We start from the raw sequence: 25,840 nt of genomic DNA, 5'->3' as shown, positions 1-25,840 counted from the left end.
AGATTGTGCTACTGCACTCCAGCCTGGTGACAGACTGAGACTCTGTCTAAAAACAAAAAAAAAAAAAAAAAAAAAAAAGAAAAGTAAAAAAAAAAGCAGAAGGAAAAAAAAAGAAAGCTGGAATGACAAATATATCTTGCTCAATTAGATAGTGAAACAGGAACAGTACTAGAGCTTTGTCTGTATATCACTCAGGTGTCCTCCATTCTCACCCTCCAACTCACCTACCCATAAGGCAGTTTCCTTCCTGGAAGGGAGATACCACTTGGTTAGGTTGACTGCTGCCAGCAAAAGGTGTCAGAAGCGCCCTATGACAGCAGAACCATTTTTGCTCTGTCCTCTTATAAGACTATCAGGGCTTTGGGGAACACATTATGATGGACCTTCCAAAAGCGTAATGCAAGAGGCAGAAATCCTATTAATATAAAATATGACAATGGTCCACACAGGCCACTCAACACAAGTATTCCAACTAAGCCAATATTCTTTCTACAAAGGTGCCACCACTAAAATATATGATCCCTGTGTTGTAAGTGTCCTAAATATGTAATCTTCTTTCAATCATTCAATAGAATGTCCCTGTATACGCCAGTTGATGCCCTTGAAGATGGTTTACTGGGTTGACTCACTGGCTTATTTCTAATTCCTGGCATATGGCAGCTATTCAGTCATTGCTAAATGAATAAATAAATGAGTAGCAATAAACGGTAAGAAGTGACTTCTGCTGTTTTGTTTTGTTTTGTTACAGAACAGGAAGCCTGTAAGAAACAGTGCGTGTTTTCAAGCCTAGCATCTAGAGGGCAATACAGACAACAAAACAATATAGAATGAGAAATGTTACAAAGTAGGAAAGGGTGTAAGAGGAGCTTATAGGCTGGGCACCTGTAATCCCAGCACTTTGGAAGGTGAGCAAATCACCCGAGGTCAGGAGTTTGAGACCAGTCTGGCCAACATAGTGATACCCCATCTCTACTAAAAATACAAAACTTAGCTAGGCATGGTGGCACGTGCCTGTAATCCTAACTACTTGGGAGGCTGATGCATAAGAATCGCTTGACTCCAGGGGATGGAGGTTGCGATGAGCCGAGATCATGCTACTGCACTCCAGCCTGGGTAACAGAGCAAGACTCTGTCTTAAAAAAAAAAAAAAAAAAAAAAAAAAAAGAGAGAGAGAGAAAGAAGAGCATATAGGGGGAATATATACCCTAACTTTGGTGAGTGAGTGGTGATGAATATGGGCTTCCTAGAGGAAGTGAACTCTAAGCTGAGATCTGAAGAATGAGTAAAAATTAACCAATAGCTGGGCCCCTCCCTTACTTTATGCAATGGAGAAGCAAGTAAGTTCCAAGAGCATATAAAGGCCCAGAGGAAAGTGAGAGCACAGTTCAGCCAAGAAACTGAAAGGAATCAATATAAGCAGATGCTCAAGTATAAAGGAAGGTGACAGATAAGGCCAAATAAGTAGACTAGATCCCAGTGGGTAGGGGCTGAGAGGAGAGTTAACCATGTAATCTTGAGGGCAACAGGTAATCATAAAAAGGGTTAAGCAAGGATACAGCATTTTAGAACGACTCCTTAGTAGTAAGGAGAATGGACTGGAAGGTAAAAACCAAGAGGCAAGAAGACCAGTAGAAGCTACTATAATAATACCAGTGAAAGCAGATAGTGGTTCTAAACTACAATAATATCTCAATAAACATGAAGAAGTGTAGCTGACTTTGAAAGAAATATAATTGGCGTGAGATCTGATGCCTGATTTGACGTGGGAGATTGAGAGAGAGAATGGAATCTAGGATGATGTCCAGTTCAGACAATGAAGTGGGAATAAAGGAAAGAGAATGTTTGATTGTGGGAGGAGTATCACAGGAAACAGGAGTTCCATTTTCAGGCTGATGTGCTTGTGGGCTCAAGTTGCAAATAGGCAGACAGATTTATATACTGGTTTGACGCTCAGGACAGGAATCAGGGCTAGAAGGAAATGCATACACAGAATTAATTAGTGCAAATGGCAATTACAGTGTTGTGAGTAGATGAGACTGCCCAAGGAAAGTATGTTCTGAAAGATAAAAATGAGGGCCTAGGATACACCTGGAAACATCAGTATTTGAAAAGCTGGCCAGGGGAAAGTAAGAAAGATGGTCAGGGCAAAGTAGTAGTATGGAAACCAAGGGACAAAGTATTTCAAGAAGTGGCCAACAGTGTCAAAGCTGCTGAGACACCAAAGAAGACACAAACTGAGAGGTTCTCACTGGATTTAGGGGCAAGGTGATTGTGGTTACTTGCTCAGGGCAGGAGAGATTTCTCTAGCATAGTGAGGATAAGCTAACACCCTTACCTTAATCTTCTCACAGTGCTTGTCCAGTTTCTCTGGGGCTTGATCCACCCCCATGTAACCATCAGTGGTGTCCAAGGTTCCTTTCTCCAAACTAGCTCTCGAGAGCTGCTCCATTCCTGGAAGGTTGGTCAGCAGCTGTCCACCAGATGATCCTACCGAAGTTACCCAATCCAGGAGAGCATCGATTTTCTTCTTGTTCTCTGCCAGTTCCTTTGCTGCTTTACTCTGAAGTCACAGAGGTTGTCTAGTGAGAAGGCTTTACATACTCAATCATACAACCACAGGTTAAGCAATGGGGTAAAGGGGAGGAGATAATTTTATGCTAATTCTAAGACTGGGTATAAACAGTCTTTGCACATACAAAAGAGAATTCACATCTTTTAAAATCTTTTGAAAAATTATTAAAAATATCTCTACATTTCATTATATCTTACTGCTTAAAAAACAAAAAAAAAGAGGCAGGACACAGTGGCTCATGCCTATTATCCCAGCACTTTGGGAGGCCTGGTGGATCACTTGAGGATCAGGAGTTTGAGACCAGCCTGGTCAACATGGTGAAACCCCGTCTCTACTAAAAATACAAAAAATTATCTGGGCGTGGTGGTGCACACCTGTAGACCCAGCTACTCAGGAGGCTGAGGCACGAGTATCATTTGGACCTGGGAGGTGGAGGATGCAGTGAGCCAAGATCGTGCCACTGCACTCCAGCTTGGGTGACACAGCAATATTCTGTCTCAAAACAAAACAAATCTTAGGATTCAGAAATATTTTATTAAGAGATCATTTAGTCCTGTCACCTCAGCAATGCTTCACAGAATCTTTCAAGGTACACAGAAGTGCTGGACTGGCTTGGTAGGGTAAGAAATAGCACGGTCACATCCAATTACCTGGCTGCTCTTTCCTAAAGGAAAGACAAACTTCTTTCATCCTTTCCTCAACTAAACAGAACATGTAGCTCTTTTTAAATTTTTTCTCTCACCTGAGGCTATAGGGAAACATTTAATTCTTCAACTTGCCTTTGAAATTCTATTTACTGGGTCTACATGTATTTTAATAAATTAAATAGGTTATGCCAAGTTATATATTTATCTATTTCAAAATTCATCTCCAGGGCTGGGCACAGTGGCTCACGCCTGTAATCCCAGCACTTCGGGAGGCTGAGGCGGGCAGATCACGAGGTCACGAGATCGAGACCATCCTGGCTAACATGGTAAAACCCCGTCTCTACTAAAAAAAAATACAAAAAATTAGCCGGGCAAGGTGGCAGGCGCCTGTAGTCCCAGCTACTCGGGAGGCTGAGGCATGAGAATGGCGTGAACCTGGGAGGCAGAGCTTGCAGTGAGCCGAGATTGCACCACTGTACTCCAGCCTGGGCGACAGAGCGAGACTCTGTCTCAAAAAAAAAAAAAAAAAATTCATCTTCAGGTAATTTATTTTTCTTTTCCATGTTCTCTACTTTCCTCATTAGTGTCTGCATCCAAGGCTAAACAAAAGATTCAAATTAAATCCGCCAGTGTTGAGTGGGGTGCAGAAGACCATTTGAGACTTTGGCTTCTCTGTGGTTTATCCCAGTGCCACGATTCCCACTGTAACTACAGAGGCAGTTCAGGGACAACTTTTGGCTCACTAAGACTTCATAGATATTTTTCCCTAGTACTCTTAGATCACCAGTCTAGATTCATATTGAAATACGTCATTTGGCCGGGCACAGTGGCTCACACCTGTAATCCCAGCACTTTGAGAGGCCGAGGCAGGAGAATCACTTGAGGTCAGGAGTTTGAGACCAGCCTGGTCAACATGCTGAAACCCTAAACTCTACTAAAAATACAAAATTTAGCTGGGTGTGGTGGCATGCGCCTGTAGTCCCAGCTACTCAGGAGGCTGAGGCACGAGAATCACTTGAACCTGGCAGGCAGAGGTTGCAGTAAGCCGAGATCATGACACTGCACTCCAGCCTGGGTGACAGAGATTCCGTCTCAAAAAACAAAAACCAGACTAGCTCCTGAAGTAGCCCTTTCTCATGATTCTGTGCGTGCTATAAGACTGTTTTCCCCTCATTGTCTTTTGTGTTGGTACCAAAATTCTTTTTTGAAAACTATCAAGTGTCATAGCAGTTTATTACCTTTTCAGTCTCCTGCTGTAAGGCAGAGGTCACTGCTTCCTCCAGCTCCTTCTGGGCCACCCGTGTCTGTTCCCGGAGTGCCTCATATTGCTCCTTAGCCTGACGAAGCTTTTCCTGAAGAGCTGTCAACTCATGTGGGCTCAGCTTGGTCTGATTCTCGTCCATGAACCCCTCAATGTCCTTGACAACAGCGGCAAATGAGGTGGCATGATTCTGAATGTCATCCTGTAAATCCTTAACACAAGAAAATAGGAATGGCAGAGCCTTCAACTTTCGTGCTTCTAAGTCCTCTAATGGTATAAAGATGGAGTGGCTAGGATGACATATAGTCCTGTATATAGTCCCTGACTACAATTTTTTTCAGGTTTAGGCTTAAATCAATGCAAAGAAATTTTATTTCATTTTCTAAGCAAGTATTTAGTGAAGCCAAAAAAGAAGGTTGTCCACAAACATAAGCATGAGAGATTTTTCATTTTGCAATGCATTATCCTCAAAGGGATCATTCTTTCCATAAAGAATTGTTGACATGATCTTAGCACAGTTGAGGCCTGATGGGCCTTTATACTCTCTTGGGTATCACTCTTCATCCTTAATGTGGCCTACAGGGTCCTGTGTGATATAGGTGCCACTTAACCCTCCAACTTCAACTTTCCCTAATTTTCCTCTTATTCTTTGCAGTCCAGTTGAACTAGCTTTCTTTCAGCTCTTGAGTATGTTGTGCTCAATACCATTCCCATCTCAAGACCAATACATAAGCCTCTGCCTGGTATGTTCTCTTCCTCCTCCTACCTCTTCATGCATTAACCCCTACATATCTTTCATTTCTCAAGTTTAGGTGACAATTCTTCAAGATAATCTTTTCTGAAATTCTACTCTAGATTGGGTCTCTCTGCTATATGTTCTCATATGAGTTTTCCTTCACAGATATAACAGTTAATAATTTTATGTTCATTTTTAAAATAATCTGTAAAATTTCTGTATGCCCTGCTAGACTGTGTGCTTCACAAGGCCAGGGATGATGTCTGTTTACCATTATTGCTAACCCTTAAGCACTAAATATTTGTCGAAGGAATGAAAACATCGCCAGGCATGGTGGCTCACTCCCGTTATCCTAACATTTTGAGAGGCTAAGGCCAAAGTAGGAGGATTGCTTGAGCCCAGAGTTCGAGACCAGCTCTGGCAACATCGTGATACCCCATCTCTACAAAATAAATAAAAAATGAGGACATAGTGGCTCATGACTTTGTCCCAGCCCCTGGGTAGGCTGAGGTGGGAGGATTGCCTGAGCCCAGGAGGTCGAAGCTGCAGTGAACCAAGATAATGCCACTGTACTCCAGCCTGAGCGATAGAGTGAGACTTTGTGTCAAAACTGATGGGTTCACACTGACCTTCAAGTCACTTTGGTTCTTCTGCAAAGCAGAGAGATCCTGCCGGGTGGTTCTGCCTTGGTGGCCTGCCAGTGCTCTTTCTGCCTGTCCTACCCAACTGCAAAGATCCTCCAGTTGCTGGTGACAGGTATTTTGTTGTTTCTGCAGGGTCTAATTAAAATGCAAAGGGGTCAAAAAACATTTACTAATTCACATTTTACAAATACAAGAAACTCCCTGAAATGTAAAACAAGAAGGTTATATCTCAAGGATGGAAACGTTGATGGGAGACTAGAATAGGAAAAGACACAGAAGTCATATTCGGAAAGCTCCCCTCATTTGGACAGTCCATCGATCTGGGTCTATGGATTGGATAATAATCAGGATAATTATGAGAATGCTTCTAGTTCAGGTTTTGGTTTGGGGGCTCCTTCACCAGACTGCTGTTATTATCTTTGGAAATAGAGAAGAAAGAGCCCAGATTCTTGAAATCCACACGATAATGGTAATGATAATAAATCAGTGGTTCTGATCAATTCCTCCACTAGAACCAGAGACTTGCTACATAATATGCAAAAGTAGAAGAATTGGAGTAGAAAGAAAAATCAAAGACCTGGATAATTCATAAGTTAATTGAGCTTCTTAATAATTGAGCTGACTTTATAAATCAAATATCTCATCAATCCAGAGACTCATTAAATAAAATGATTACATGCCAGGCATGAAGGGCTAGATTTGGCTATTTTGAGAAGGAAAGTGCCCAAGAATAGCAACTGGCTCAGTCCTTTAGGTGTCTACACTAATATCAAAGGAACAGGTCGGGCCCAAGGAGAGAGAGGGAATATGTTTCTGTGCCTGATCCTTTCTCTAGATTTTATCTCAGTTGTATGACATTGAAGCACCTGACTGAGCAATTGAGCATGATGTGTTCTCCTGACCATCCTTCTAAAACCATTTTCCACCAGTTTCTACCTTCTGATGGCGCTTTAGTCACCTGCACTTACAAACAGGTGCCCAACTGGCCCTCTCTCCCCCTCTTTAGGACAAATAGAAGGGCTCTGGAAGAGAACTCCTAAGAGCTCTTCAGCTGTAAAACAGGATCTTCATGGGTTAGGATGGGTGCAGACTGAATCTGAAAAAAGCAAAGCAAACAAGTTAACACAGAGACATACACACACATTCAGGGGAAATATTGAGAGAAGCAGAGCATTTCTGACAAAAACAAGGTTAATAAGCATTGTGGAATTAATTACATGCTCAGGGAGAATGTTCACATGCAGTTCTATCACCTGCTGCAGCTCAGGCGTCTACCCTGAATCTGGGCTGGGTCTTGTCTTAAGGTGGCTCAGACGAATTTTACTTCATTAATTATCCAAAGGTTATATCATGGTATATAAACTCCCGAATGAGAGCATTGCACATGCTCAGTTTTCGAAGGTAACCTAAGGCTTTCCATTAGTATATCTCAATTTCAATACAGTTGAAAAAATGAGACAGTAAAAGGGGACATACGGCACAAACTACCCTAATTCCCTTAAAGTCTGACTCAAAAGCTCAATTTTTTGCACAATATTTAATAAAGGAGCCCTTGAGACAAATTTTATGGTGATAATGACAACTCTAATATCATCTTGTTATATGCCAACTTACTACTCAAATAGCAGAAATGGCATGAACATCATTCTAGGTATTCTAAGGTTTTAATGTTATTATTAATGCAATTATGTTGAGCTGAGCTTTGCAAGAAGTGAGTTGTGATGGAAGATGGTAGGATGGTTAGTTTTTTGATTGTTTGTTTGTTTTAGTATCATGCCTGCTTCTACATACTGTTTTCCATGATTGAATAAGCACTGGGCACTACTGTGTGAGGAAAGGTGCAAGAAAATAATATTAATTTTTAAAGAGCCAAAAATTAATACAATTCTAATAAAAATTTCCTTCTCAGCCACTTAAGGATTGTCAGGGAACCTTACTGTAAATCATTTGAAATAGATTAAATAGAATGAAACTAATTTCAGAACGCTTCTCCTCAAGAGCTCAGAGTATCTAGATGTTCTTACGAGCCCTCAAAACAATGCTAAAGGAGAAAGTAAAGTAGGGAAAGGACTAGATAACATGATTTTCATTTGAAAGTCAGAGACAATGAGATGCAGTGAAGGAAAAGTCTCACTAAAAGAAAACACTTGCATATGTATACACATGTCAACACATACATTCTCTCACACATACATAAAACCAAAGACATGGCAAGAAAAACAGCCAGAACAGGTGCCTCCTGGACTAGAACCATACTGGCCTGCATGACATGAAATTTCAAAACTGGTAAACCCAAGCTCCTGCAATCATGATGCACAGAGTCTGGCCAGAAAACCCAATGACAGAGGACATCCCCACAGACAAACTGAGCCCAGCTGCTGGTTCAGTCTGACCTTCACCAGGGCCTCCTGCTCCATCTGTTGAAGATGGCCCTGCAAGGCATCCACCTGAGCTGCAGTCTGTTCCAAAATTTCCTGGAAGGACCTCTGCAGTTCATTCAGAAGCCTCAGCATCTGTCGATTCTGCTGAGGGGACAAGTCCTGGGCATGTTCCGAGATAAAGAACTGAACATCAAAAGCAAGAGCATCCAGCTGAGATTTCCTTTCAGCCATGGGCTGTTTCAAATCCTAAGGTAAGTGGAAAAAGGAAACAAAAAGCAAAACAAAACCATGATTCTTCCATTTCTCAGTCCATGAAGAAAACCAACAGAATCAGAGAGGCTAATTTCCTGTACTCTCATAACTGGCACTAATGATTCTAGGGCCAAACTAGAATTAAAGTCTCTCTTGGCTAGGCATGGTGGCTCATGCCTGTAATCCCAGCACTTTGGGAGGCCGAGGTGGGTGGATCACAAGGTCAGGAGATCGAGACCATCCTGGCTAACACGGTGAAACCCCTTCTCTACTAGAAGTACAAAAAATTAGCAGGGCGTGGTGGCGGGCGCCTGTAGTCCCAGCTACTTGGGAGGCTGAGGCAGGAGAATGGCGTGAACCCGGGAGGTGGAGCTTGCAGTAAGCCGAGACTGCGCCACTGCACTCCAGCCTGGGCGACAGAGTGAAACTCCATCTCAAAAAAATAAAAAATAAAAAAAAAATAAATTCACAGATATTTTGGATTAGCAATAGTATAATTATGCTAGCATAAACAATAGAGCTGCTTACTGCATTTGGAAATCAAGGTAGGTCCAGTAAAGGAAACTTAATTATAATTTATGAGGAGTTTGGAGAGACTCAAAGTGAGAGAGACTTTTTTTTTCTTGAGATGGAGTCTCGCTCTGTTGCCCAGGCTGGAGTGCAGTGGCACGATCTTGGCTTACTGCAAGCTCTGCCTCCCGGGTTCATGCCATTCTCCCGCCTCAGCCTCCCAAGTAGCTGGGACTACAGGCGCCCGCCACCACGCCTGGCTAATTTTTTGTACTTCTAGTAGAGAAGGGGTTTCACTGTGTTAGCCAGGATGGTCTCGATCTCCTGACCTTTTGATCTGCCCACCTCAGCCTCCCAAAGTGTTGGGATTAGAGGTGTGAGCCACTGCACTTGGTCTTTTTTTTTTGAAACAGAGTCTTGCTCTGTTGCCCAGGCTGGAGTGCAGTGGTACAATCTCGGCTCATTGCAACCTCTGCCTCACTGGTTCAAGCAATTCTTGTGCCTCCACCTTCTGAGTAGCTGGGCCTACAGGTGCGCACCACCATGCCCAGCTAATTTTTTGTATTTTTAGTAGAGACAGGGTTTTGCCATGTTGGCCAGGCTTGTCTTGAACTCCTGGCCTCAAGTGATCCGCCCTCCTTGGCCTCCCAAAGTGCTGAGATTACAGGCGTGAGTCACCCCGCCTGGCCATAAAGTTTTCAAACTTCAAAAAGTTTTGGAAAATATAACATGAATTTCTGATCTGAGATGTATCTAATTGTACTTTCTTAGGTTCAAATATCTATTTGTATCCGTCCAGCAATGAGTTACTGGTAGGCCAGTACTGAGAAAATACATAATTTGTTTGTGATTTGCTAAAATTTTTGTTTTTTGAGACAGGATCTTGCTGTCACCCAGGTTGGAGTGCAGTGATGCATACAAAGCTCACTGCAGCCTGGACCTCCCAGGCTCAAGCAATCCTCTCACCTCAGCCTTCTAAGTAGCTGGGACCACAGGTGTGCACCACCATGCCCAGCTAATTTTTAAAATTATCTCTAGACATGGTGTCTCACTACATTGCCCAGGCTGGTCTTGAACTGCTGGGCTCAAGCGATCCTTCCACTCAGTCTCCCAAAGTGTTGGGATTACAGGCATGAGCCACCACACCCAGCCTAAATTTTCATTTTTTGAGTAAATGATGCTGTTCATACTATTTTTAAAACTGTGAAAGATTACACTCAGGTTATAGTTGTATTTTTCCCTTAAAGTAGTAAAAACTATCCAAACAGTAAAATAATCTATTTTCAGACTATTAAAAGCAAGTAATCTTCCTACAAACACTCAGTGATTATCAGTTATGTTATACTGGATCTCCATCACTTTGAAACTGAGAGTAGATCAATTGAGAGTAGTCAATCCTGCAAAGCAGGCAGAAACGGCTTCTTGAATATTTATCATAATGTTACAGTAGGTAGTTAGGCAGACATGAGCAGGGCATGAGAGGCCCTGCCCACCTACACATCACCTGATGGCCACCTCCAAGAATGTCAGGTGACCATCAGGTGATGGTCAGGTGGTTGTTCAACCATCTCTCTAAAATAATAATTGGTTGTAGTCGGCAACAGAGAAAGGCATGCTCTTAATAGATAGAAAACACGTAAAGCTGGTGATTAGCAGCTTCCCGATAAGATCTCAGGAGCTGGGCAAGTGGGCTCAAGCATGCACACTAAGAGGCAAAGTGGCGGTCTTTAAATTGGTATATGAACTACTTCTAGGAACGCTCGACTGGTAAGGGAGAAACGCCTCAAGTGAGCACGTATACAACTTCAGGAAACACCCTGCGCGTGCGACCCCTCCCAAGTGCTGGCAGGTCACTGCACATGCAGACAGCCCACCCCAAGGGAAGAACCAGGGGAGGAAAAACATAATCCCTTGAAGCATGCCAACATATAAAACGCCAAGTTAAAGGACAGACAACACGCTTGGATCTCTCAAGTTGCCCGTTTGGCCCTCTTCCAAGTGTACTTTACTTCCTTTCATTCCTGCTCTAAACTTTTTTTTTTTTAAGACACAGTCGCACTCTGTCATCCAGGCTGGAGTCCAGTGGCATGATCTCAGCTCACTGCAATCTCTACCTTCTGGGTTCAAGCGATTCTCCTGCCTCAGGCTCTCAAGTAACTGGGATTACAGGCGCCCGCCACCATGCCCAGTTAATTTTGTATTTTGTTTTCAGTAGAGACGGGGTTTCACCATGTTGGCTAGGCTGCTCTTGAAATCCTGAGCTTCAGGTGATCCTCCCGCCTTGGCCTCCCAAAGTGTTGGGATTATAGGCATGAGCCACCACGCTCAGCCCTAAAACTTTTTTTATTTTTTATTTTTTGAGACGGAGTTTTATTTTTGACATGGAATTGCCCTCTTGTTGCCCAGGTTGGAGTGCAATGGTGCAATCTCAGCTCACCACAACCTCTGCCTCCCGGGTTCAAGAGATTCTCCTGCCTCAGCCTCATGAGTAGCTGAGATAACAGGCATGTGCCACCACGCCCGGCTAATTTTGGTTTTTTTTTTGAGACAGAGTCTTGCTCTGTCACCCAGGCTGGAGTACAGTGGCACAATCTCGGCTCACTGCAAGCTCCACCTCCTGGGTTCACGCCATTCTCCTGCCTCAGCCTCCCAAGTAGCTGGGACTACAGGCGCCTGCAGCTGGGACTACAGGCGCCTGCCAACACACCCGGCTAATTTTTTGTATTTTTAGTAGAGACGGGGTTTCACCGTGTTAGCCAGGATGGTCTCGATTTCCTGACCTCGTGATCTGCCCGCCTTGGCCTCCTAAAGTGCTGGGATCACAGGCGTGAGCCACCGTGCCCAGCCCTAAAACTTTTAAATAAACTTTCACTCCTGCTCTAAAACTTGCCTCAGTCTCTCCCTCTGCCTTATGCCCCTTGGTCAAATTCTTTCGCGTGAGGAGGCAAGAACCGAGCTATTGGAGACTCACATGAATTTGCCGCTGCTAACAATAAGACGAAGCTTCCTTCCTCTGTGAACATAATAATTTAGGAAACTATCACTGGGAAAACAAGGCTCAGACTGTTTTCTGCCGACAAGAGGATTCGTATGTTATAACTAGGGGAGGGCACCAATGTATGAGATGCTCTATGTCTCTATGTTTTTATATCTCATACTATGTCATAGGAATTTTTTTCATGCTTGCTTCTTTGTAATATCTTAGCAAACAGATAAAGCCTGAATAAAGTCTGAAACTCTCTCCCTCAGTGATATCTTTGGATAAAGGGTATAAAAAAAGGAGGCCGGTCAACTCTTACGTGATAAAGAGGGATGAGATTGTGTACAAGGTTGATCATGGACAAACTTTTATGTCTGCTTCTCTTAAGACTGGGGAAGAGGGAGAAGACAGAACAGAAGAAGGGGTCATTTCTAGTTCTGTTTTGACGTTCTAAAAAGTTGAAGGAGAGGGATCTCTATAGCAGAGGACTGATAAACCACTGTAATACCTGATATAATCTTAAATAGAACAAAAAAGAGAACAATATTTGGGAGAAAACTCTCTGGCTCACATGTATCTCATGGTCCTAACTTTTCTCTCATTGACTAATAAAAAGAATCAATTAATCTGGGGCTTAAGAAGAAGAAAAGCATCTCTTTAGAGCAGGGGGGTCAACAAACTATGGCCCCCAAGCAAAATCTGGCCTGTCACATGATTTTGTAAATAAAGTTTTATTGGAACATAGCCATAGCCGTTTGTTTATGTACTATCTATGGCTGCTTTAATTTTGCGTGATTGCAACAGAAATAGGTCTTTTGCATATGGTTCATAAAGCCTATAATATTTATTATCTGGCCCTTTATTTAAAAAGTTTGCTGGCCAGACGCTGTGGCTCATGCCTGTAATCCCAGCACTTTGGGAAGCCAAGGTGGGTAGACTGCCTGAGGTCAGGAATTTGAGACCACTCTGGGTAACATGGTGAAACCCCATCTCTATTGAAAATACAAAAAATTTAGCCAGGCACGATGGTGTGTGCCTGTAATCCCATCTACTTGGGAGGCTGATGCAGGGGAATGGAGGTTGCAGTGAGCCGGGATCGCACCACTGCACTCCAGCTTCAGTAACAAAGCGAGACTCCGTCTCAAAAAAAAAAAAAAAAAAAAAAAAAGTTTGCCAACCCATGCTCTAAATAACCAATCAAAAATTCTCCTGAATTTAGCCATGGTGGAAAGCACTGCAGCGATTTCACAGGAACTTAGAAATACCATCTGACCTAGCAATCCCATTATTGGGTATACATCCAAAGGAATATAAATCATTCTATCATAAAGACACATGTACGTGTATGTTCCGTATAGCACTATTCACAATAGCAAAGATATGGAATCAACATAAATGCCCATCAATGGTAGACTGGATAAAGAAAATGTGGACACCACATTTTATGGAATACTATCCAGCCATACAAAAGAATGCGATCATATCCTTTAAAGCAATATGGATGGAGCTGGAGGCCATTATCCTAAGTAAACTAACACAGGAACAGAAAGCCAAATATGGCATGTTCTCACTTATAAGTGGAAGCTAAACAAGAATACATGGATACTAGGAGGTGAACAACAGATACTGGGGCCTACTTGAGAGTGAGGTGGTGGGAGGAGAGACAGGATCAGAAAAAATACCTATTGGGTACTGTGCTTATTACCCAGGTGATAAAATTATCTGGACATCAAATCCCCATGACATGCAGTTTACCTATATAACAAACCTGTACATGTACAAACAACAACAAAAAGATCTCCTGAAACTGGTATGTGTGTGTGTGTATGTAGGATTGGATCTCGGTCAAAAGAGAAACAAAGGATGGATCCTAGATGCTCATTTAGAAAGAGAAGATGAGACTGATAATAACAGGTCATTCTGTAGATGGTATCTCAGAGAACAGCTGAAGGGAGAAATGATCATAATCACTGAAGCTCCGGGGATATGATCTATTTTTTTTTTTTTTAACGGAGTTTCATTCTTGTTGCCCAGGCTAAAGTGCAATGGTGTGATCTCGGCTCACTGCAACCTCCGCTTCCTGGGTTCAAGCGATTCTCCTGCCTCAGCCTCCCAAGTAGCTGGGATTACAGGCACCTGCCACCCCGCCCGCCTAATTTTTTTGAATTTTTAGTAGAGACAGGGTTTCACCATGTTGGCCAGGCTGGTCTTGAACTCCTGACCTCAGGTGATCCACCTGCCTTGGCCTCCCAAAGTGCTGGTATTACAGGTGTGAACTGCCACACCCAGCCAGGGATATGATAATTTAAAAACCTAAACATAGCTGACTTTCTTGGAAATTTATCTTTCTAAGAAAGATAAATGGCCAGGTGCAGTGGCTCACACCTGTAATCCTAGCACTTTGGGAGGCCGAGGTGGGCAGATCACCTGAGGTCCGGAGTTTGAGACCAGCCTGGCCAACGTGGTGAAATCCCATCTCTACTAAAAAGTACAAAAATGAGCCAGGCGTGGAGGTAGGTACCTATAGTCCCAGCTACTCAGGAGGCTGAGGCAAGAGAATCACTTGAACTCGGGAGGCGGAGGTTAGAGTGAGCTGGGAACGTGCCACTGCACTCCAGCTTGGGCGACAGAGCAACACTCCGTCTCAAAAAAAAAAAAAAAAAAAAAAAGAAAGATAAATATGGATACTGGTTTGCCTAGCAGGAAAATAAAATTGATACAACTCAAAGGACAAAGAAAACATGCTTGAGAATGGGTGGAGAGTTTACCTCATATTGTTGGAGACAGCGGTTCAGGTTGTCAACATCTGTTTCACTGTTAGATGCCTTGCTGTTCAGAATAAGAATGATATTGCCAACCCAGGCTCTCATATCTTGAAGTCTGCCTTCTAGTTGTGTGTGCTGATTTAACACTTTAGTCTAAGAAATAAATGGCAAATCACATTATGAAAATCTCCCAGCCACCCAGACTTTGTGAGCTTTTATGAATAAAAGCAAAATGCTACCTTTTCTATTTCCACGGCATTCTGGAAGTGGAGTAACCTGGAATTCCAAGTGTCACTCACAGAACTGAGAGACTTCTGAAGATTCTTGGCATCTTTCTCTAGAGCCTTCAACAGTTGAGCAGGAACTTCTTGAGGTTGGCTGATGATAATTTGATTCACACACTCTAATTCCTGACTGACCAAGGTGGTCAGATCCTTTAACTCCCTGTCTAATACCTGAGGGAATAAAGTGGAGTTACCTATAAAAACAAGACTAGTTTGAAACCCTCTGGGAATCAGCTGTGAACACATTTCTCTCTTACCCCATGTCTACACACATTTTAGGGCTTAGAAAATGTTTTTATGTACTTTCATTAATTTACTTGGTTCTCGCAATCACTAATTCATGAGGTAGGCAAGGTAGACGTTACTGTTCTGGATTTACAGAAGAGATGTCTCATTGCTTTAAAAAAAATGTGAACAGTGTCCAAGGTCACCCAGCTGGTAAGCAGTACAGCCAGGATTTGGATTCAGGTTTTCTGACTCAGTGCAGTGTACTCCCTCCACTGTAACTTGCTGCCTCTCTGAGAGTGTCATTATGCCTTTCTCCAAGGAGCAGCTGTGCAGAATTAATGTGCTACAAAATAAACCCAAAGGATGACTCTTCCACTCTAAATTCCAGGGTCATGGAACCAAAGAACACAAAGCTATCCCCAACCAGCTTTTCCACTCATCTAGTCTGTAATATTCTAGTCCTCAACACAGAAGCCAGAAATAAGCTGTGGAAGAATTTGATATAGTTCTTTGGCGCATCATCCGCAGCCCCGGTTCAGCCATCCTACCCAAGGCTACACACTAAATATTGAGAGAACCAGTAAACCACTACAATCTGTCTTCATTGTGACTCCAATCCTATGACAACTCTTAACCTCCAATTTCAGTGAAATAGCCACTCCCTCTCAAGGCTGTCTTTCTATGTTTTTAGGGGACTGGTTCTATCAGTTACCACTTCCTCTCTCTTCTAACTTCAAGTTCTCTTTTTTAATTGGTTCTTTCTCCTCAGTCCAAAACCCATTCAAAACATTCCTTTCAATCCATTTCCTTCAAGTAGTGTCCCACCTCATTCCTTGCCTGTACCTAAGACTTCTGGAAAGAATGATCTATATTAATTGTTTCCACCTTCCAACCTCCCATTTATTCCAGTTGCAAGTTAGTTTATATCCCATCACTCCACTGAAACTGTTCAAAATCACCAATAACTTTCAGGAGCTGAATCTCCCCTTTAGTCTTCATTGTACTCAATCTCCCTGCGGCAGTTAGTAGGACTGACTCCTTCTCCTTTGGTTTCTGTGAGAAGAGTGTTTCCAGGTGCTCTTCAGAGATCTCCAGTTAGATTTTTCCAATCTATTTTATTTTTTGTCCTTTAAATGGTAGTACTTTTGAATATATTTTTCTTTCTGTTTTTTTTTTTCTTTTTTTGAGACAGAGTCTCGCTCTGTCGCCCAGGCTGGAGTGCAGTGGCGCGATCTCCGCTCACTGCAAGCTCCGCCGCCTCCCGGGTTAACGCCATTCTCCTGCCTCAGCCTCCCTAGAAGCTGGGACTATAGGCACCCGCCACCACGCCTGGCTAATTTTTTTGTATTTTCAGTAGAGACGGGGTTTCACCATGTTCACCAGGATGGTCTCGATCTCCTGACCTCGTGATCTGCCCGCCGCGGCCTCCCAAAGTGCTGGGATTACAGGTGTGAGACACCGCGCCCGACCCTTTCTTTTTTTTTAAGACAGGGTCTTACTCCATCTCCCAGCCTGGAGTGCAGTGGTGCATTCATAGCTCAATGAAACCTCAAACTCCTGGGCTCAGGCAAATCTTCCTGCCTCAGCTTCCTGAGTGGCTGGGACTAGGGTGTACACCACCAGGCTTGGCTAATTTCTTACTATGTTGCCCAGGATGGTCTCAAACTCCTGAGCTCAAGCAATCCTCTTGTCTTGGCCTACCAAAGGGCTGGGATTATAGGCATGAGCCACTGTGACTGGCCCTGAGTATGTTTTTCTTCCTAAATAGTCTCTATTTTGTCCAAGTTTCTTTTTCTTTGTTTTAGCCTCTCCTTTTGTAACAGAAGCTATCCAGATGCTCAAGTGGAGAGTAATGCCCTAAAAAGCTGACTACAAACTCTACTGGCTGTAGTCTTCACTGAGGGTGATGGAGTTGGGCCATACAGTTGGGAAACCACTTATATCAGTACCATTAGGTCCTTCTCCTTGGGCTGGTCAAACCATAGCGGGAGCAAGGATATAGCTCAAAATTCAGTATGTATGTGAACTTCCAGTTAATCCTACTGATTTTTGTATGGAATATTTACCTTCAATAAATGGCTGCTCTCCCTAGTCAAGAGACACTCTGAATTACTTTCCTCAGAGGATGAAGATCCAGTCTTCTGTTAGTGCATGGCATGAGCAGTTGCCAGGCTATGTGAAGTAAGTTGAAAATCTAAAGGTCTAATTGCTTCTTAAACAGACTTTAAACCAATTAGAAGCCTGTTTGCATATCCATTTTCATCTCTTTCTGGTGCTCCCAATTTTTGAGGTTTTGGGGAGTTCTGTAGTGTAAATCAGGTTCTTCCTTAGCTTCCTCCACTGTAAGTTGAGGATCTGGTTTACTCTAGCTTGCTAAGGTAGTTACCTCCTCATCCACCTGCTTTCTAAATTCTAAAACTTTACTGCCGTTTTCTCCTTTCTTGCTCTTTTCTTTATGAATTTACGTGCTTAAAACACAAAAACCCTTTTTCCTGATGTCTCAGTATAGTTTTAGGAAGAGAGATTAACTTATATATCTAATCTACTGTTTTAAGCCTCCAACATTTCTTGCTTGAATTACTGCAATAGTTTCATAACCAATCACTCTGCCTTTGAATTTACCTAAATCAATCCAAAACCACACAGATAACAACTGGTAGGGCCGGGTATGGTGGGACATGCCTGTAATCCTAGCACTTTGGGAGGCCGAGGGAGGTGGCTTGCCTGAGCTCAGGACTTCGAAATCAGCCTGGGCAACTGGTGAAACCCCAACTCTACTTAAAAAAAAAAAAAAAAAAAAATTAGCCAGGCATGGTGGCAGGTACCTGTAGTCCCAGCTATTCGGGAGGCTGAGGCAGGATAATTGCTTGAACCTGGGAGGCAGAGGTTGCAGTGAGCCGAGATCACGCTACTGCACTCCAGCCTGGGCGACAGAGCAAGGCTCCATCTCAAAAAAAACAAAAGCAAAACAACAACAAAAAAAACAATTGGTAGTAATTACATTCATAGCCAAATCCAAGGTCTGTTAAAGTCTATCCTTTATAAATCTTATCCAATCTATCCAAATGTGGCCCATCCCATAATTATCTGACAAGGGTCTGAGATTGTTTACCCTAGAATAGAGTGCAAGCAGGTCCTAGTAAGTCTTGAAATCTTCAAGGAAGATGGAGGCACCTATCTTGAAGCTGATGTCTGTGGTGGAAGTCTCTGGGAACCTACCTTGGCCTGACACAGCAGATCCTGTAGTTCTGCCAGGTTTAGCTCCAAAGGCTGAATCTGTCTGGTCCTCATTTCAATGTTCCGTAACAGAGACAGATAGGATACTAGCTTTTCATCATGTTCTAAACAGAGTTGCCGGGTAAATACATTCTGTGGAGCCAAAAAGAAAGCTGACTCAGTTCTGACATTCTCCTGTAAGTCAGCTTTAGAAGCAGGCAGGGTTTTTTGTTAGACAAATAGAAGCAATTTTTACTGCATATAGAGTGGGATGAAATAAAACATTTTGTTTAAGTCATTTAAAATCAATAGACAAAGGTGATTTTACTAATTTCCTTAGAGAGCAGAAGCTCAGAGCTATCAATCTACAAGCATCATTTTACCAAAATTTCCAAAAGTTATTCTGATTTTAGGTAGCATCATCCTAGTATTTCTATTAGCTTGTTTCTATTTAAAACCCTTGCAGATTTCAGAAAGACATTCAGAGCCAATGCCTAATTTTTCAACAACTTTGTTACAAACAGATGATGATAAACTAAGTTATATCTTAGAGAATCACCTAGTGCCTTAAAATGTATATAGGTATACAATTATACATATGTAAACTCTGTACCTAGTTAAGAATTTTAGCATTAAACTAATTATATCTTTAGGGGGAAAAAAAAAGCACACCACTTACTTGAGTTGCTCTGAAGGGCTCTGGGTTTAAACCTCCATTTCCCTTTCCTCCAAGTGCAGTCATGAAGGGAGTTTGTTCAATGCCAGGGCTTTCTCTGAGCTTTTCCTGTGATGTCTTCTCTGTCTTCACTGTAGAGCATACTTTTAGGGACATTGTCTTTTCTTCACTGGTCTCTGGAACAGTAGGACTAATGATGGCATTCTGTTGCCCTGTATTCTCTTTCTGAGACACTCCTTTGAATAGTTTCTCTGGAAGAAAGGATCCCAAGACTCTGGAACCTCTCTGAGTCACTATGTCCTCAATGGATCCTGCTTGTAGACCTGTAACGTTAGGGTTTGCCATTTCTAGAAATTTCTCTCCAGTTATTTCCTGTGTTGCTATTTCAGATTTGAGAGTTCCACAAAGTTTATCATCACTTTTGCTGCCCTGATGATGAAGGTCTTTTCTGTCTGAGAATTCTAGATAACTGACTTCTTTTGAATCTGGTCTAGAAACTGTAATTTCTTCTAATTTAAGACCTCTTGCTGGGTCAAAGGATACTTCTTGGTATGACTTTTCTTTACATTCATTAGATGAGGAAATGAGATGCTTTGTTTCCTTGGTTTTAGAAGTAACACAGGAATCTTGATGATAGTTGGTCTCCTGTCCGGTGGTTCCTTGGAAAGGCTTGTCTGTTTTGGAAATTTGGGATGAGCCTGTCACTTGGGCTTTTCCATCTGATTCCTGGTAGGGCAATCCTTCAGGTCTTGGGGTCATAGAAGGGAATGGTTCACTCTGGGCCCCACAAGCAATTTCTTGGGATAAGTTTTCTTCTGGTTTTAAAGTCAAGCAGAGACTTAAATTGCTTACTTTTCCTTCACTGGCCTGTTTAGAGCTGAAGAGTGTTAAAGCATCTAGATGTTTTACAGAAATTCCTTGAGGTACCACTTGGGAAGAAGAGTCTTCAATTTTAAAAATAACAGAAAATCCCTTTTCTGTATCAGCTTCTTTCCCTTTTTCACTTGAGGTCATTTCCCTAGGTTGGCTTTTTATATGGGAGTCATGCTCATCTCTAATGGCAGTTTCCTGATATAACTTTTCTTCAGAAAGAAATGCTGATTTGCATGTTCTGATGCTTTCTTCTACAATCACCTCCCTCTTCTCTCTCTTACTTTTCACCCCAGCATTCATTGGTTGCTGCAAAACCTGCTCACTCGGCAATTTGCCTGATGTTTCACAATATGTTTCTTGTACTTCCAAAATCACTTCCCCTCGATTTTCTCCTATTTCTTCAGAATCTAGACATGAGGGAGACTGCTTCATATGAGAAATAATTTCTGTTTTTGTCACTGCTTTTTTCTGCTCTTCATTTGTATCATTTCCCATGTTATTTCTAGCCACTTCTTTGAGTTTAAAATCACAAACTTCAGAGTAAGTATGTGTCAATGACACTTGGCCCAAGGATTTACCTTTAAGATTATGAGGATTTATGATACTGATAAATTCTTTAGCATCTGGGGACATTCTTGGCTTATGTTGATCCTTGCACCCAAATTCCTTTAAGGAAATTTCCCTGCTCTTTTTTGCCTGCTCCCTATCAGAAACTCTCACTTTAACCTTTTCTTGTGCAGACTGATTTTCAACTTGAAGTAATCTCTCACTCTCTTCTATTTTATTACAACTCATTTCAGCAGTCTGATTACAAGCAATTAACATATCCTTTCTTAGAGATTCATTTTGCAATGCACATACTTCAATCCCCTCTTGCTTTTCAATCTGAGCCCTGTGATCACTGAACTCTGAAGTATCTATTTGGATCATATTTGCCAGTTCAGGACTGATCAGTCTTTTCTCAATAGCTTCCGCTAAAGTCACTCTCTGATCACTAAATATGTCAACAATTCCTCCATTTAACGCCTGATGAGATGCAATAATTCTAACCATGTTTTCATCCACCAGTTTCTCTTCCAAAGCTGATGCCAATGTCAGTCTTTTTCCAGTAGCAGTGTCTATGATTCCACCAGTATTTGCCTGGGCTTCCAGAACCTTCAGCGTAGATGCAAAGTCTACTTTTCCAAGCTGAATTGCTTGAGACAATGTAAGCACTTTGTCGCTCACTCCATCTTTAATGTCTGAGAAGGGAATTACTTCTAGATATCTCTGTCCAGATTCAATATCAATCTTACATTTCTTGACTAATTCTGAGTAGGGGACAATTCTGCAGTTCTCGGGATCTACAATGCCATGCATCATTCCTGGAGACAACACTGCTTCATTAGTTAACAGTCCTTCTTTTTCAGCTTCTGCCAAGGTCAATCTCTGACCAGAAATGAGATCCACAAAGTTTCCAGTAAAGGCCTGAACCTCCTGGATTTCTCTTTTCAGGTCTGGGGTAATAAGATCTAATTTTATGGCTTTAGGGAGGGAAACAGTTTCCTTTGTTTCAGGATTAAAAATCTGATGGATGTTTAAGTTCTCAACTCTTTTGAGTTTCTTGGCTAAATCTTCACCAATTAAGCCATGTCTGAAGGCATTATCAACAGAAAGTCTCATCCCAGATATATGGTGAATGATACCTCCATCTAGCACCTGCTTAGTCAACAAACGAATGGCCTCCTCTCTCTCCAAAAGACCTCTGTCAATGGACTGCACAACTGTTAAAGGGGCTTTACTATCAGGGTCTATAAGTCCTGTTGTTTCCATTTGTAAACTAATTAATCTCTCCCTAACTGTTTTTTCAGCATCTCTACCTTTGGAAGCTTTCTCCAGATTTATAAGCTCTGGCTGGTCAGCAATGTCCACCAAGCCAAGAGTTGAGGCCAAAGTTACTGAAACTTTTTTGCCTCGTTTCAGATCAATAATTCCACCAGTCACCACCTGTCTCTCTAAAATTCTGGTGGCTGTTTCCTTGTTAAGAAGTCCAACTGTAACTGCATCCTTTACAGAGCATAGTGTGTGGGTACGGGGGTCTAAGATACCACTTATAGCTTTATCTGCCATGAGGACATTATGTAATAATTTCTCATCCATCAGACCTTCATTAATGACTTCTTCAGTTGTCAAAGACTCACACGTCTGAGAGTCAAAGAACCCCTGAAACATGTTCAGCTTCTCCATAAGCTTCACGGCAGTGTGACTTGGCACGATGCCTCGGGAGATTGCTTCATTTAGTAAGAGCTTTTGACCTGTTTGTTCATGAAAGATACCACCATCTAGTAACTGTGCAGATAATACATTTAAGGTAGCTTCTTCAAGCAATTCTGATGGATGACTGTAGGACAGAAAAGTTTCCCTGCCATTATCTTCCTCATCAGTCTTTTCTAACATCATCATACTACCACCTACGATGTTCTGTGCTTCTTGACTTTCTTTATGGTCATCCTTAGCCACAAATGTTTTCTTTAGCATTTGCTTTTTGTCCAGAGGATGAATGTTCACATCAGTTTCAGACTTTAGTTCTAACTTTACACCTAGAGTTTTCTTTACCTGAACTTCTGACTTTTTGCTTTGGGGTTTTATGTGAGATCCTCCAGTTTCATCACGAATATATTCAGTCTCAAGAGTGTGTGCTTGTTCATTCTGACATGTAAAGGAAGTGTTTCTGAGAGGCTGATGTTCTTTCTTTGGTGTTTCAACAGAAAAAAGATCTTTGTCAACCACCAACAGCACACCTTCCGCCTCCGCAGAAGGTACAGTCAGGAGGTGTCCCCTGCTGGCATTTTCTTTGATAGACACTGCTGTTTGGTCTTCCCTTTTGGTATCTATCAACTGCCTTTGTACCTCTAATTCGACTTTATTTATTACCTTCAAAGAGTCAACATTTGAATTTCTCTCTTTTTGTTCTACAAACAGATCCTCTTCAGGGTTCTCTACAGAAGAATCTTCTGTTTCTACAGTGGTCTTTTTGCCTCTTTCTGTAGTGCAATCTTCCTGATTGGGATATTCTTTGTTCTGAGAAGAAAACTGGAACTCAGGCAGCTTCACAGTCCACTCATCACTGAAAGTTCCTGAGATTTTCACATTAGCTGACTCTTGCAATCCCTCAGGAGTTTTTTGCCTTTGATGCCCAATTTCAACCGCTTCTGGAGGACTTGTTTGATACTCATCTCTGGATGTTAGTATCCCCATCAACTCTTTATCTAACAGAAGCAGCCTCTGTCCATTTTGTACATTAATATAGCTGTGAGTCATCAGCTGGAACAACAGATTCTCACTCTTGCTTGCTATGGCCTTAGGTTGGCTCTTGGTGCACGGTAGAACTGCTGCTCCAGGATTAATATTTTGTTCTGCAGAGTCTGCTAGTTGCATGTGGGGCATCACATCAGGTATACAAATCAATTTTAAGTTATTGGCAAGATCTCTGTCCAGGATACCACTTTCTATTGCTTTCTTCCAGGACAAAATCTCTGTGGTTGCTGGTAGAAACAGAGCCTTAATATGCTGTCGGTTACTAAGGATTTTATGTGCTAGTTCAGTAGACACAATACCTTGTTCTAGGGCATCTGTAATTGGGAGGATCTCTCCAGATTCAGGCCACAGCAAACCCATGAATGACCAGAGGGACTCCAGAATCACAAGGGCGATCTTAGCAGCTACTAGATCATTGCTCACTGCTTCATCTATTGTTAGCCTTTGCCCCGTGACAGTGTCTATGATGCCTCCTGTCTGAAGCTGCCTTATGAGGATACCACAGGCCATATCTTGGTCAATCAAATTATGTCTTACAGCCTCTTCCACTGTAAGTCTGTGTCCTGTTCTTGGATCTACTATGCCACCAGCAAAAAGCTGAGCTTCCAGCAACCGGACAGTGACCTGCCTATCTATCAGCCCTTCCTGAACTGCACGGAAAATGCTAACCTTCCGGCCTGATTTCAAGCTCACCATCCCCCCTGCCAACTGTTTGACAGGCAGCAATTTGAATCCTGATTCCTGGTGGACAATACATCGTTGCATCAGATCCAGCAAACCAATTTTCTCAGCTGTGTTAGGGTCTATCAAATTCTTGGATGTTCTAAGATGAGACTCTAATACTGAATGAAGCCATGCAGAAATGAGGCCTTGATGAAAAGCCTCTTCCAGGTTAATACAGTTCTCACTAGGGGAAAGACTGAAACCTCCAGTTGCCAGGTGAGCTTCTAAGATTTTCAGTCCAACTCTCTCACTGATTATTCTCTTCTCAATTGCTTCCACCACAGAAAGAAGGCCTCTGCTCTCAGTAAGCCTGCTTATTAAGGCCAGGGCATCCTGTAGCTCCCGGAGCTCCTGGTACATCTGGGGATTAATGAGGTTTCTGGCTAGGCCCTCCTCCAAAGAGAGGTTTTCACCAGTCTCGGGGACAATGAGGCCAGACATGATAACCTGAGATTCCAGAAGCACAAGGCCTGTGTCTTGGTCAAGGAGGCCCTTTTGCATGGCTTTGAAGATAGGAAATATCTCCACTGTGCCTAGGTCAATCACCCCAGCAACTGCTCTGCAATCCTAAAGAAAAAAAAAAAAAAAAAAAAGGAAAAGAAAACTGAATCAGAGCCAATGGCAAAGCACAACTATTGAAAGGAGTCATTCAAAGAACTATAGTATTTAGGCCAGGCATGGTGGCTCATGCCTATAATCTGCCTGAGGCGGGCAGATCATGAGGTCAGGAGTTCGAGACCAGCCTGACCAATATGGTGAAAACCCCGTCTCTACTAAAAATACAAAAATTAGTTGGGCTTGGTGGTGCCTGCCTGTAATCCCAGCTACTTAGGAGGCTGAAGCAGGAGAATTGCTTGAACCCGGGAGGTGGAGGGTTGCAGTGAGCTGAGATTTTACCATTGCATTCCAGCCTGGGTGACAGAGTGAGACTCTGTCTCAAAAAAAAAAAAAAAAAAAAAAAAAGAACTATAGTATATAAAATTCTTACCACAAGAAAAACCCAGCATGGGATAAGCCCCAACATGTAGGAAATATTCTGAAGCAAGCTACCCAGTGTTAATACTAAAAAAGAGTTTTTCTACACTGTAGAATGTTTACTAGACCAGAAGTTCCTAGATCACTTGAGAGATAGTGGCATTAAGCATATCTGAGTGACAAGCTCTACAGGGTGGCAAGCAGTGAAAGTGATAGAATTTAATCTTATTTTTAAGACCAAATCATCATAAAGTTTCTTACAGACGCATAACAGTTCCCCCAAAGTGAGAATTCAACCCCATAAAACAAGTTTTTGCTGTTGTAAACCACACAGAAGACTCTGGAAGTAGCAATTCCCTGCTGATGAGCATAGCAGGACTGGTCCACAGAATAAGAGAGATTTATGCAGTCCAATAGCTCCAGAACAATTGTGCATCCCAGTAAACAGGCCTGTGTATACTACTCAAGAAAGTATTTTAGCAACTGGGATACTCGTATTCTTGGACAATGCTAGCTTCTCCCAAGGCAATGGCTCTAAATTAAATTAGTTCTAGGACTTGGAAGTAGCAAGACAAGGAAGAAACAGATCGGGGACCCTTGCCTACGGAACCACTAGTAACTTTTCTTCTGGTCCAGGCTAGAATGGGTAGCACAATCACCATGACTACAGCTGTCACTTATTATTAGATCTATTGAACACTGACATTTAATTCTCACAGTGTCCCATGAAAACAATTGTTTGAATCTTTAGTTTGAAGAAATGAAAATGAGGCACAGAGTTTAGGTAACTTGTCCAAGGTCACAAAACTAGTAAGTTCCA

General features: G+C 42.3%; 1 protein-coding gene across 18 annotated transcripts in view; it reads right to left on the bottom strand.

The window, feature by feature from the left end:
* LOC104675570 (microtubule-actin cross-linking factor 1) overlaps window positions 1–25,840 on the bottom strand; it is a 392,257-nt gene that overhangs the window by 135,816 nt on the left and 230,601 nt on the right. For 13 of the 18 annotated variants that reach the window (XM_030942495.1, XM_030942497.1, XM_030942493.1 and 10 more), the window contains 8 exons: window positions 19,156–24,612; window positions 18,480–18,629; window positions 14,988–15,203; window positions 14,752–14,901; window positions 8,254–8,487; window positions 5,846–5,995; window positions 4,458–4,691; window positions 2,336–2,560 (listed from right to left, as the gene is read on the bottom strand). In XM_030942495.1, coding sequence (XP_030798355.1) covers window positions 2,336–2,560; window positions 4,458–4,691; window positions 5,846–5,995; window positions 8,254–8,487; window positions 14,752–14,901; window positions 14,988–15,203; window positions 18,480–18,629; window positions 19,156–24,612 — 6,816 coding nt within the window. The remainder of the gene's footprint in view (window positions 1–2,335; window positions 2,561–4,457; window positions 4,692–5,845; window positions 5,996–8,253; window positions 8,488–14,751; window positions 14,902–14,987; window positions 15,204–18,479; window positions 18,630–19,155; window positions 24,613–25,840) is intronic. The other 5 variants (XM_030942506.1, XM_030942507.1, XM_030942508.1 and 2 more) reach the window with 1 other exon arrangement.

The sequence above is a fragment of the Rhinopithecus roxellana genome, chromosome 12 (genome assembly GCF_007565055.1).
Source record: "Rhinopithecus roxellana isolate Shanxi Qingling chromosome 12, ASM756505v1, whole genome shotgun sequence".
NCBI classification, from domain to species: domain Eukaryota; kingdom Metazoa; phylum Chordata; class Mammalia; order Primates; family Cercopithecidae; genus Rhinopithecus; species Rhinopithecus roxellana.
Note: the sequence above shows the minus strand (reverse complement) of the source record. Positions and strands in the feature narration are given on the sequence as shown.